This window comes from Oryctolagus cuniculus, chromosome 4, assembly GCF_964237555.1.
Source record: "Oryctolagus cuniculus chromosome 4, mOryCun1.1, whole genome shotgun sequence".
Lineage (NCBI taxonomy): Eukaryota > Metazoa > Chordata > Mammalia > Lagomorpha > Leporidae > Oryctolagus > Oryctolagus cuniculus.
Genome location: NC_091435.1, coordinates 111,666,833 through 111,681,309, shown reverse-complemented (window position 1 = coordinate 111,681,309; position 14,477 = coordinate 111,666,833). Strand labels below are relative to the sequence as shown.

Sequence of the window (14,477 nt, the reverse complement as noted above, 5' to 3'; positions counted from 1 at the left end):
GAAAAATCTATTGGTGCATATGGGTGGGTAAGACAATTGTATGCTATAGATGACACTTTAAAAAATATATTTATTTATTTATTTGAAAGGCAGTGTTATTGAGAGGCAGAGGCAGAGAGAGACAGAGAAGTCTTCCATATGTTGGTTCACTCCATAGATGGCAACAATGTCCAGAGCTTTGCTGATCAGGAGCCAGGAGCTTCTTCTAGGTCTCCTACATGGGTGCAGGGGCCCAAGGACTTGGGCCATCTTCCACTGCTTTCCCAGGCCACAGTAGAAAGCTAGATGGGAAGTGGAGCAGCCAGGACTAGAACTGGCACCCATATAAGATGGTGGCACTGCAGGTGGCAGCTTTACCCACTATGCCACAGGGCCAGCCCCTTCAGATGACTCTTAAAAACATTCACTCAGAATTAAGCAAGTCCCAAAGAGACAAATATCATATGTTCTCCCTGATTGGCAACAACTAACTGAGCACCAAAAAGGAAACCTGGTGAAGTGAAATGGACACTATGAGAAACAGTGACATGATCAGCCTTTGTCCCGACTGTTGATGTACAATTTAATACTTTATCCTTTTTAGTATTTTTTTGTGTTCTACTTAATTCTATTGGTTGAACTCTGTAATTAACACACAATTATTCTTAGGTGTTTAAATTTAACTGAAAAGTGATCTCTGTTAAAGAGTGGTAATAAGAGAGGGAGGAGATGTACAATTTGGGACATGCTCAAGCTGACTTGCTCCAAATGGTAGAGTTAAAAATGTGCCAGGGGATTGCAATACAATCCCATCAAGGTGGCATGTACCAATGCCATCTCACTAGTCCAAGTGATCAATTTCAGTTCACAATTGATCATACTGATAGGACTAAGAACCAAAGGATCACATAAACAAGAGTAGTGTCTGCTAATACTAACTGATAGAATAAATAATGAAGAGAACGATCCAACATGGGAAGTGGGATACACAGCAGACTCACAGAATGGCAGATGTCCTAAATAGGACTCTGGCCTCAGAATCAGCCCTTAAGGCATTCGGATCTGGCTGAAGAGCCCAGGAAAGTATTTTAGACATGGAAAGCTAAGACACTCTGGCAAAAAACAAACAAACAAACAAACACCTAAATGAAAGATCTCTGCAAGTGAGATCCCAGTGGAAAGAACAGGCCATCAAAGAAGGAGGTTCCTCTCTCTGAAGGGAGGAGTGAACCTCCACTTTGACTATGACCTTGTGTGAATAAGATCAAAGTCGGCGAACTCAAAAGGCTTCCATAGCCTTGGCAACTCATGACAAGAGCCTATGGAGATTACTGATGCCATAAACAAGAGTGTCAATTTGTTAAGTCAACAACAGGAGTCACTGTGCACTTACTCCTCATGTAGGATCTCTGTCCTTAATGTGTTTTTCAGTGTGAATTAATGCTATGACTAGTACTGAAACAGTATTTTACACTTCATGTTCTGTGTGGGTGCAAATGGATGAAATCTTTACTTAATATATCCTAATTGACCTTCTGTATATAAAGATCATTGAAAATGAATCTTGATGTGAATGGAATGGGAGAGGGAGTGGGAGATGGGAGGTTTGCAGGTAGGAGGGAAGTCATGGGGGGGGGAAGCCATGTAATCCATAAACTGTACTTTGGACATTTATATTTGCTAAATAAAAGTTAAAAAAAAGATTAGGGTAATTTAGATTATCTGCTCATTGTTGTGCCCAATATATGGCTAGAACTCAGTAAATTGTAGCTATTATATTTTGAGTATTATGTAAATAAAATCATCTTCACTATAAAAAAACAGTCACTCATTCATTTGTGAAAAATTAATAGGGTATTTACCCTATGATTAATACGACAGAGTATTTGACCTTAAGGATTTCATTTAATCAGACACTACAAAATTATAAGCAAAAAGTCAGCAGTTTGGATGGTAGAGTGTTTGCCACTAGAGTAGAACAGAGTGAGAATAAGGCTACATGGAAAGCCTAGTGGCATCTTCACAACACCCATCAACATTTGCTCTAAACCTAATACTCTACAATTCAGTCTCCAACAAAAAGCACCACAGGATCACTCATTTTCAATCAACAGGTTTCTGAGAGCAGTATATTGAAAGTCAAATGGAAGAATAATTTATCTTACTCTTCTGGTTCTCAGGTAAATGGTCACACAATCTAACAAAAATAATATGAAACAATTTTGGCTGTTTGGTAACAAAAGTGGATCATTGTTGTCTTAGGGAGCTTTTATGTGCAAAATACATTTGATAATAATGTGAATTCTTTTAAGCTATTATATTTTGTGGCCATCTAGGGAAATAGTTTTGGGGATAAATGCAACAGAAATATTTAGAGAAAAGACTTTAAAAGGAAAAATAGCAAACATCGTTGATTCTTTTTGACAGCCTTTTATAATATAAAATCATGCATTTCTAGTCCACATCACAGTGATAATGCTTAAAAAATTCTAATCACTTTATCATTATTCCCAGCAGTGTCCTGGAGCTCCAGTTCTAAGGGCAGGCCTTTCTGTAAGCATCCAGCATGAAGATATAACTCAGAGAATTTTTTGAGAAATTGTTTCTTCACATGAAGTATACTTGATAATAACATTTTAATGTAATATTGACATTTCTGGTTTTTAACTCTGTTGGGCAGAATCTTGATGGAAAAGAAAATCACTTGTGACAGGTTCAGCATGAGAGTCTAATATCATGGCAATTTAACCCAGTTTCATCCTGAACAGATTTCCATCAGAAAAGAAGTAATGTTTCCCTCATGTTTATAGAATGAAACAATTCCTTTTAACATGTAATGTTACAATGGTCTTAACATCATTAATTATTAGAATACCTGTTGTGGAAAATATTGGTTTAGTTTTGGAAATTTTGGTAAATATTTTAGAATTTTATGTGTGTGTGTGTGTGTGTGTATGTGTGGTATGAGGACTGACTTAAAAATTTGGACTGAATTAATCTAATTTGATCAAATGGCTGAGAAGTTGAACCAAATCATGACATTCATGATCTAGGTGGCATTTACGGTTACACAGAGGAGTGTTTACACTCTTGCTACTTGGAATGTGGTCCACAAGCCAGTGGCATTAGAATTACATTGAAGCTAGTTACAAAAAATGAATCTCAGCTCCTAAACCCAGGTCTTTTGAACCAGCACTTGCATTCTTTTTTTTTTCTGGCATATGGGGAATTCTTTCTGTAATTTTAAATTTATTAAATTCCTAACCATTTATATTTGGTTAATCTTTGCTGTAACAACCGACCATTTACCAAATTTCATAAAGATATTTTAGATTGGTTATTAGCATTCTTATTTTTTAAAAAAATTTATTTAATAAATATAAATTTCTAAAGTACAACTTTTGGATTATATCAGTTTTCCCCCCATAACCACCCTCCTACCTGCAAACCATCCCATCTCCTACTCCCTCTCCCATCCCATTCTTCATTAAGATTCATTTTTAATTATCTTTATCTACAGAAGATCAACTTAGTATATACTAAGTGAAGATTTCAACAGTTCTGCACTTGCATTCTAACTAGATCTCTAAGTAATTAAAATCTTAACTATTCCAGGCCATCTCAGTTCTGGCCACACACTAGAATTACTTAGGGTGTTTTTAGAATGTTTTTGATTCCTAAGCCTTACCCTTGACCAATTAACTCAGACTCTTTAAGGGTGGGGCTTTGGGATCAGTATATTTTTTTAATTTATTTGACAAGTAGAGTTATAGAGTTATAGAGAGAGAGAGACAGACAGAGAGAAAGGTCTTCCTTCCATTGGTTCACTCCCCAAAAGGCCGCCACGACTGGCGCTGTGCCAATCCGAAGCCAGGAGCCAGGTGCTTCCTCCTGGTCTCCCATGCGGGTGCAGGGTCCAAGCAATTGGGCCATCCTCCACTGCCTTTCAGGGCCACAGCAGAGAGCTGGACTGGAAGAGGAGCAACCAGGACTTAGAAGCCGGTGCCCATATGGGATGCCGGAGCTGCAGGCGGAGGATTAACGAAGTGAGCCATGGTGCTGGCCCGGCATCAGTATTTTTAAGTACTCAGCAAATGATTCTAATGTGCTGACAGGCTTAAGAACTACCGGTAACACAATGCCTGAATAATCAGTAAATTCAGCGTATTCTGAAAGGGCAAAAAAAGAGAAAGGATGCCAAACCAATTACTTAGTATTTGGTATCACTCTATAAATTATTGATTTTTTAAAACTTTTAATAAGTTTGCTTTGCCACTGAGTGAGCACAGCCTATTATGTCTCAGTCTGCCCAGAAGTTTATTGCAAATCAAAAAGAGGAGTGCTTTACTACATAAACTATCTAAAAGGAGATTTCCCATTTGTTTTTCAACTTTACTTCCTTTTGTTAGACTCCCTCATGAACCTACAGATCTAAGTGATGAATTTCAGACCCTGCACACATCACAGTCACTGACTCTTTGGGTTGGCCACCACTTCTCCCTGCACTCAATATTTATTTTTTTCCTTTGAGCGTTTCCTTCTCACCCTAAGCCAGATGGATTTCCTTCCCCATGAATTCCCTTATTGTTCACTCTTCCTGTAATGCATTCTCACTTTATGGTCTTACATTGTTAGTTCCACTACTTCATGGAATAAAATTACATGTTGTCTAATTTCTACATACAATCTCAAGTATTAACAAGTCATACCAAAATCCTATGCATACATAAAGCTGAAAAAATAAACCATAACATGATACCTTTGGCTGTCATTATTATCCCATTTTATAGAGAGGTAAGATGACTAGCTAATAGTACTTAGCACTAAGATAGGTTTCCTAAGACTATCTGACTTTTGTTTGTGTGTTTTTGCTTCTAACAGAGTATAGCAGTTTAATAATAATTCTGGGGCAAATTAAGAATTTGAACACACTGAAACATAGTACAAGGAATTCACTCTAAAAGAAAAAAATCTTTCCTACTCCTGTCTTTGCAATGAGCCTGGCGATATTTCTTATTTCACTGACCTTGTTTCTTTTGTCAGAAAACTATTGAAGTTCGATGGACACATCAAGGGGAAGTGGTCAGTGGTCATAGTATACATCTTTGTTCTAATTACTTTCTATTATGCAAATAATACTTGAATACCCTTGTGAAAACTTAGAACATCATAATATGTCTCAGATGTCTGTGTCTAGCACATGTGCACATCCACATGTACACACACCCTCCTGACCGCCCTCCATCTAGATGCTTTGCTTTCTCCCCCAGAAATAGCCATTTATTTCTATATAGCCCTTTTAAACACTTTTCAGAGGTAGATGTTTGGCACAACAGTTAAGATACCACGTGGGATGCCCACATCTCATATCATAGTGTCTAGATTTGAGTTCTGGCTCCTCATCCAATTCCAGCTTCCTGCTTATGTGCACCCTAGGGAGGCAGCAAGTGGTACAAGTACTTGGATTCCTGACAGCCACATGGGAGAGACCTAGATTGACTTCTGGGTTCCTAGTTTCAATTTGGCTGTTGTGAGCATTTGCGGAGTGAACGAGAAAATAGAAGATCTCTCTGTCTCTGTCTCCCTACCTTTCAAATAAAAATCAAACTTTAAATGTTTTTAGATATATTTAATAAACCTATAGGTATATTATAAAAGTTTTTAATTGTGGTGCAACCATTTATCATCTAAAATATATTACTCTTAAGAATTAGGAGTTTTATTTATAAATGTAAAATAAAAGACCTGGGAAGGATATCTAATCCAATTCAGAGGTTGACAACATTAAGATTCAAAATTTTATCTCAACTTTGCAGAATAATACCCTAAAGACAGAAAGATAAAAATTTGGCCAGCATAAATATTAAAGCCATGCATAAAGTACAAGTACAAATGGAGAACTTTCGTTTAACATTAGTTTATATGTAAAAGACCTAGAGGTTTGATTATATAGACTCAAAATGTAATAAAAATATGAACACTTTGAGAAGTCAGAAATTCTAACCTCTAATAAGATTTATTTAAAGTATCTCGAATTACTGCAGAATATCTCATTGTTGAAGGAAAGTGCTAAATTATGTAAAATATTGAAAACAAACCATTTTAAAATGATGCACTTGTTTTGTGACAATTATTCCTCATGCAGATACACACATGCACACACATATATATACATACACATATATTTTCACCAGAAAAAAAAAAAAAGCCAAGTAAGGGATAACTCTTCTGCTTTCCTCAGGTCATACCTTCTAGTCTTTATTATGGTACAAAACATTCATTATAAATCATAGAAGTTTAGCATGCAAAGGAATGAGTCAGTGCATAATATTCCATCTCCATTTTGAGGTCCTCTTGAATAAAGATCTTGCCCTGTGGAATTAGTGTCACCTGATGTAGAACTAATTGTCCTGTAGGATGACTGATAATATAGAGAACAGTGTTCACACCCAACGTTGTTGGCCAGAATATCTGGGGCTGGAGCAAAGGAAGTTGAGTCTCTGCATGAGTCACATGTTTCCCACATGAGGTCTCTTCTGTTCCAGAATATGGGTGTTACTTGTAAACTTCCCATGCAACCAGAAATTTTGTTTTAAAATCTCCCTTCTCCAAAAAGTAGAAGTTCTTTATCCACCTGAAAATCTCTCCCCAGGTTTGTAAATCTCTTCTTTCTGTGCTTCTCAGTACACAAATCAGGATCACAAAGGGCACAATGAAGTGCAGTTCTTGAGGGATGAATTCATTTATCTTTCCTAATAAAAGATGAATATTAAATTCATCTGTCATGACCTTGGCTGATCATAAGACATGGGCGATCATAAATCTTGACCTCTTCCCATCTTTTTTCTAAAATTAAAGTAACCTCTGATATAAACATGGTATTTAAGAAAGTGACAGCTTGAGTGAGAAGGAAGAGGCTGGATCTGTGGAGCAAAGATATTGACGAGTTTTTAAGAGCACCCGACCATGGTTTCATTTGAATTTATCTGTCTCTGCCCTGGTGTCTACAATAACACAGGAGAAGGAGATTCAAGGTCTTAACTCTATTACTGGCTTTGTTCAGCAGCGTCAGACCAATAATAGGTGTTTATCTACTAGAGTGTGCTGCTCTAGATACAGGAGCTCATTGTAATTCTCCCCTCCAGTTTTCCTTCCCCAAGGAAATATCTATATCTTGGATCTGTCTAATTAGCCAGTATGTGAAGAATAGAAAATTGAGACAATCCCTATGCTCATCATTGCTGGGCTTTAGAAAACTCAATAAAGTTTCTATCTACATTTTCTTGTTTACACGCTGGAGCAAATGGATCAAACAAGCAAAGATTTGTGGCCACAGAGACGGTGCCTTTGTACAATATAACACATACTGTGTATCAAAGAAATATTGCGCCACTTCTCGGAAGCTGACATTGGAATGACATTGTAATCCCGGCCATCTGTCTTCCTCCTCTAGATGTCGATGAATGTGCCGTGGTGAATGGAGGCTGCCAGCAGCGCTGTATTAACACTCTGGGCACCTTCCACTGTGAATGTGATACAGGATACAGACTCCATGCTGACGAACGCACCTGCATAAGTGAGTAAATATTAGAACCAGCTTGAAGCCATTTTCAATGAAAATCGACCTGCCCATGTAGGGGCAGGCAGAAAGGGTTTTTCTATTGTAAAGGTATCTAGAGAAGCTGACAGTTTTCAGTGAAGTTCTATCTCCTGGAATTTTTTTTAAGGAAATACATTTTGCATTTAGAAGATGAAAAAGATGAGGAAGGAAACAGCAATTAACATTCACAAGTAAAGTTCCTCAAGCATAGTTAGAACTGAACACAATAAATCAGAGTACTGTATATTATGCCTCAGAATGTTCACAGATATAATTTTTAGTGATAGGATTATTATTTTAATCCTCATATATTTCTGGATTTTATAGAATTCCTAAAATAAGCTTATGCTACTTTTATAAACAAAAAAGGAATACACTTTTAAAATACTATATTCTCTATGAGATTTGCAAATGCTTCTTGTTGTTTTCCCTCAACTAATTTACATAAAAGTGTTTCTTTTCATCGAGTGATTATCCTCAGATGGCATAAAGACACAATCTAATTTTATCCCCATGTCCCCCCCTTTTTTAGAAGGCTTTTATTTAATGAATACAAATTCCATATGTACATCTTTTAGGAATATAGTGGTTCTTCCCCCGCCCCGTTCCCATCCTCCAACCCCCACTCCCATCCCACCTCCTACTCCCTCTCCTATTCCATTCTTCATTAAGATTCGTTTTTATTTGACTTGATATACAGAAGACCAACTAAGTAGATATTTCAACTCTTTGCACCCACACAGGTACACAAGGTATAAAGTACAGTTTGTAGACAAGTTTTTTTTTTTTAAGATTTATTTTACTTATTTGAAAGAGTTACAGAGGGAGGTAGAGACAGAGAGAGAGGTCTTCCATCCGATGGTTCACTCCCCAGATGGCTGCAAAGGCTGGAGCTGCACCAATCCGAAACCAGGAGCCAGGAGCTTCTTTCGGGTCTCTCACGTGGGTGCAGGGGCCTAAGGACTTCAGCCATCTTCTACTGCTTTCACATGCTATAGCAAAGAGCTGGATTGGAAGAGGAGCAGCCAGGACAAGAACTGGCACCCATATGGGATGCCAGCGCTTCAGGCCGGGGCTTTAACCCACTGCACCACAGCACCAGCCCCTTGCAGACAAGTTTTACTGTTAATTCTCATAGTACACCTCATTAAGGACTGAGGTCTAACATGGGGAGTAAGTGCACAGTGACTCCTGTTGTCAATTTAACGATTGCACTCTTCTTTTTTACGTCAGTGACCACCCTAGGCTCTTGACATGAGCTGCCAAGGCTGTGGAAGCCTTTTGAGTGCACAAACTCTGTCGGTATTTAGACAGTGCCGTATGCAAAGTGGAAGTTCTCTTCTCCCTTCAGAGAAAGGTACCTCCTTCTTTGATTGTCCCTTTTAAAATATTTATTATATTAAAAAATATACCACCTTGTATAGCACAATTTAATTCCTGGCTTAATTTACATAGTGTTTCATCTGCATAAAATGAATAGTGTCTTCATAAGGTATTCTATAATCATGAAACTCAGCATAGATATCATCCAGTTTCACCTAGTTTCACAACATACCCTCCCTCTTTCTTTTTCTTAACAAATCTTTAGGAGATTAGAGAAAGCTAAGGCGAACAGGTAAAGATGGTCCTAGTCTTAGTTCTGATTTAACTATGAGAAACTGGTTCTAAGAGCAAAACCAGGACCTTTCCAAAGTCAAATAAAAGTACAAGTAGAAGGCAGACCCTAGTCTAGGGAACCCAGTAGCATAATGATTGTCTATAGCAAACACTCACAAGTTTATTTGAGCAAAGCAGCCCCTATTTTGTAGGATTACTGGTTTTAGCAACAAGAATCATTTTCTCATCCCCACTGCTAACCTTGTAAAGTCCTTAGCTTTTAAACTGTCATTATAACTTCTCTCAGTCACAAAATATTTAGGAACAGCAGGATTTATTGATATATGCAGATGAGATACTTGTCAATAAAAGTTAAGCTGGTGAATTTTTGTGTTTAATAGAAAATGATTTGGAAACTAGTGATTTATATGAGGCTATGATATCTGGTCTTTGAGAGAAGGTGTTATAAGCACTCTAGATACCAACTACATGGGATTCACTACTATGAATATTTTTCTTTATCCTGGGAAGGTATTAGCTATTTCTTAGTAAAATCACTAGTTTGAAAATCATTTTCTATTAAAATATTTATTCCATAAATAAAAATTTTTAAAAACAACTATTTCTGCTCTGAAGTGTTATAATTCAAAGGAGTTTAAAATTACTAATTCATTACAATTCATCTGCTAAATTGTATCTTGTAAAATCCTATTATATTATATACAACAATTTCTGTAGAGCTGTAATTTTATTTAAAATGTTTGAAGAACTATGAATTTAGAAAGTTCAAGTATAAAAACAATGAGAGGCTTAGGAGCCAAGATGGCGGAATAGTGAGGCGTGCACCGACAGTCTGGGAAAAGATAGTTTAATAAAAGTGGAGTAACTGTAGCCTCAGTAAAAGGCTCAGGAAAAAATTGCAGAGGAAACTCTTCCGGATCTAGTGGATGTGACACAGAGGACCTACGGAGAGAGCAAGGTCGCCCACTGTGTGGAAGCCGAGCCGCGATATCTGAGCCGCCGCAGAAGCCAAGCCGCAGAGTCTGCGCGCCAGCGCTAGAAGGGGAGGTGAGACAAAAACCCCGGTAACCCGAGACATTGGCGGGGAAAGGCAGAAAGAGCCTACAGGGAACGAGGCCTGAAGCCCCACTGGGGAAAGTTCACCAGGCTGACTGGAGGAGAGAAAAAAATGAATAAATAAGGGGAACCGGCACGGATATTAGCCTCTCTCTCCGCTCACCTTACAAAGCTGGGGAAGACAAAGAGCAGGTGCCATTTTATGTATGTAAAGCAGCACCCGTGATTAGCCAAGCAGAAACACCTGACTCTGGTGGGGAGAAATAACAGGAGGTTAGGACCTAGTGAAAGTGTGGAGCTAAGGAACTGAGACTGTGGAAATCTGGGGGGGAGGGGGGGCAAGAGAACTCACCGAGTACACAAACTCGGTAACCTGGGCAACCTGGTGAGAGACTGCGGAGAAATTTGAGACCACACTGAGGGTTGCATAAACTCTTTGTGTGGTCCCAGGGGTAAACAGACAAATACCCACAGGGGCCAGATTTCATACATCAACTACCCTCAATTCCACTCAGCTGTGTGGAATTACTTCCCAACTGAGTCAAAAAAAAAAAAAAAAGAGAGAGAGAGAGCAAGCAAGCAAGCAAGCAAGCGAGAGAACAACCTGGGTGAGTCACCTTTGGCACACCCTTAACCCTGAAGAACCAAACAGAGCTCTCTGGCCACACCCATCACAGCCTCTAAGGATCCATCAAAAGCAGACAGTCCACTTAATCTAGAGTCACAGTATAATGAGAAAAAACACCACACCGAATAAACCAAAGAATATCTCCAATATGCCAAACAACAAACGCAGAAACCGAGGTAACAAGAACAAGGAAGACACTATGACACCCCAAAATGAAATAGACACCCCAATTCAAGATTATGAAGATGATGAGATAGAAGAAATGCAAGAAGCAGATCTCAAAAAATTGATAAGAACATTAAGAAGTTCTCAAAAACAAATTCTTGAACTACAGAAATCCTTAATGGACAAGATAGAAAATCTCTCACGTGAAAATGAAATATTAAGGAGGAATCAAAATGAAATGAAACAACTAGTAGAACATGAAACTGTGATAGTGATGAGAAATCATAATGAAATGAAGAATTCAATAGATCAAATGAAAAACACAATAGAGAGCCTTAAAAACAGAATGGGAGAAGCAGAAGAGAGAATATTGGACTTAGAAGACAGAGAACAGGAAAATATACAGTCAAACCAAAGAAAAGAAGAAGAAATTAGAAGTCTAAAAAATATTGTCGGGAATCCTCAGGATACTATTAAAAAACTCGACACTCGGGTTCTAGGAGTTCCTGAAGGCATGGAGAGGGAGAAAGGATTAGAAGGCATTTTTAGTGAGATATTAGCAGAAAATTTCCCAGGTTTGGAGAAGGACAGAAATCCTAGTACAAGAAGCTCATAGAACCCCTAATAAACACGACCAAAAGAGAGCCTCACCATGACACGTTGTAATTAAACTCACTGCAGTGAAACATAAAGAAAAAATCCTAAAATGTGCAAGAGAGAAACGTCAGATTACTCTCAGAGGATCTCCAATCAGACTCACAGCTGACTTCTCATCAGAAACCCTACAAGCTAGGAAGGAATGGCGAGATATAGCCCAGGTACTAACAGAGAAAAGCTGCCAGCCCAGAATATTATATCCTGCAAAGCTCTCATTTGTGAATGAAGGTGAAATAAAGACTTTTCACAGCAAACAGAAATTGAAAGAATTTGTTGCCACTCGTCCAGCCCTGCAAAAGATGCTTAAAGATGTGTTACACACAGAAACACAGAAACATGGTCATCAATATGAAAGAGGGTAAAGGAAGGAAACCTCACAGCAAAAGATCACAGGAAGTTCAAAACATGTTAGAAAATATCTTTGGCAAATGGCAGGGCAAAGTTACTACTTATCAATAGTCACTTTGAACGTTAATGGCCTGAACTGTCCAGTTAAAAGACACCAATTGGCTGATTGGGTTAAGGAACAAAACCCATCTATTTGCTGCTTACAAGAAACACATCTTTCCAGCAAAGATGCATACAGACTGAAAGTGAAAGGCTGGAAAAAGATATACCTGCCAACAGAAATGAAAAAAGAGCGGGCGTAGCCATCTTAATATCGGACAACATAAACTTTTACCACAAAAACTGTTAGGAGAGACAAAGAGGGGCGCTATATAATGACTAAGGGATCAATTCAACAGGAAGATATAATGATTATCAATGTATATGCACCTAATTACAGGGCACCGGTTTATTTAAAAGATTTGTTAAGGGACTTAAAGGGAGACTTAGACCCCAATACAATAGTACTGGGGGACTTCAATACTGCACTCTCAGAAATAGACAGATCTACAGGACAGAAGATCAAAAAGGAGACAATAGATTTAAATGATACTATAGCCCAAATGGATCTAACAGATATCTACAGAACTTTTCATCCTACACAGAAAGCATTTACATTCTTCTCAGCAGTACATGGAACCTTCTCTAGGATTGACCACATACTAGGCCATAAAGCAAGTCTCAGCAAATTCAAAAGAATTAGAATCATATGATGCAACTTCTCAGACTATAAAGGGATGAAGTTGGAAAGTAGCAACTCAGGAATCCCTAGAGCATATGCAAACACATGGAGATTGAACAACATGCTCCTGAATGAACAATGGGTCATAGAAGAAATTAAAAGAGAAATCAAAAACTTTCTGGAAGTGAATGAGGATAACAGAACAACATACCAAAACTTATGGGACGCAGCAAATCAGTGTTGAGAGGAAAGTTTATATCAATAGGTGCCTACATCAAGAAATTGGAAAGGCACCAAATAGATGAGCTTTCAATGCATCTCAACGATCTAGAAAATCTGCACCAAACCAGACCCAAATCTAGTAGGAGAAGAGAAATAATTAAAATCAGAGAAGAAATCAACAGGATTGAATCCAAAAAAACATTACAAAAAATCAGCCAAACGAGGAGCTGGTTTTTTGAAAAAATAAACAAAATTGACACCCCATTGGCCCAACTAACTAAAAAAAGAAGAGAAAAGACCCAAATCAATAAAATCAGAGATGAAAAAGGAAACGGAACATCAGACACCACAGACATAAAAAGAATCATCAGAAATTACTACAAGGACTTGTATGCCAGCAAACAGGGAAACCTATCAGAAATGGATAGATTCCTGGACACATGCAACCTACCTAAATTGAACCAGGAAGACATCGAAAACCTAAACAGACCCATAACTGAGACAGAAATTGAAACAGTAATAAAGGCCCTCCCAACAAAGAAACGCCCAGGACCAGATGGATTCACTGCTGAATTCTACCAGACTTTTAAAGAAGAACTAACTCCAATTCTTCTCAAACTATTCAGAACAATCGAAGAAGAGGGAATCCTCCCAAATTCATTCTATGAAGCCAGCATCACCTTAATTCCTAAGCCAGAAAAAGATGCAGCATTGAAAAAGAATTACAGACCAGTATCCCTGATGAACATAGATGCAAAAATCCTCAATAAAATTCTGGCCAATAGAATGCAACAACACATCAGAAAGATCATCCACCCAGACCAAGTGGGATTTATCCCCTGCATGCAGGGATGGTTCAACATTTGCAAATCAATCAATGTGATTCACCACATTAACAGACTGCAGAAGAAAAACCATATGATTATCTCAATAGATGCTGAGAAGGCATTTGATAAAATACAACACCCTTTCATGATGAAAACTCTAAGCAAACAGGGTATGGAAGGAACATTCCTCAATACAATCAAAGCAATTTATGAAAAACCCACGACCAACATCCTATTGAATGGGGAAATGTTGGAAGCATTTCCACTGAGATCTGGGACCAGACAGGGATGCCCACTCTGACCACTGCTATTCAGTAAAGTTCTCGAAGTTTTAGCCAGAGCTATAGCCAAGAAAAGAAATTAAAGGGATACAAATTGTGAAGGAAGAACTCAAACTATCCCTCTTTGCAGATGATATGATTCTTTATTTAGGGGATCCAAAGAACTCTGCTAAGAGACAATTGGAACTCATAGAAGAGTTTGGCAAAGTAACAGGATATAAAATCAATGCACAAAAATCAACAGCCTTTGTATACACAGGCAATGCCACGGCTGAGGAAGAACTTCTAAGATCAATCCCATTCACAATAGCTACAAAAACAATCAAATACCTTGGAATAAACTTAACCAAGGACGTTAAAGATCTCTACGATGAAA

At 38.0% G+C, this 14,477-nt stretch overlaps 1 protein-coding gene across 4 annotated transcripts in view; it reads left to right on the top strand.

The window, feature by feature from the left end:
- LOC108175368 (EGF-like and EMI domain-containing protein 1) overlaps positions 1-14,477 on the top strand; it is a 707,491-nt gene that overhangs the window by 499,413 nt on the left and 193,601 nt on the right. For all 4 annotated transcript variants that reach the window (XM_070072572.1, XM_070072574.1, XM_051818765.2 and 1 more), the window contains one exon: positions 7,433-7,555. In XM_070072572.1, the coding sequence (XP_069928673.1) occupies positions 7,433-7,555 (123 nt within the window). The remainder of the gene's footprint in view (positions 1-7,432; positions 7,556-14,477) is intronic.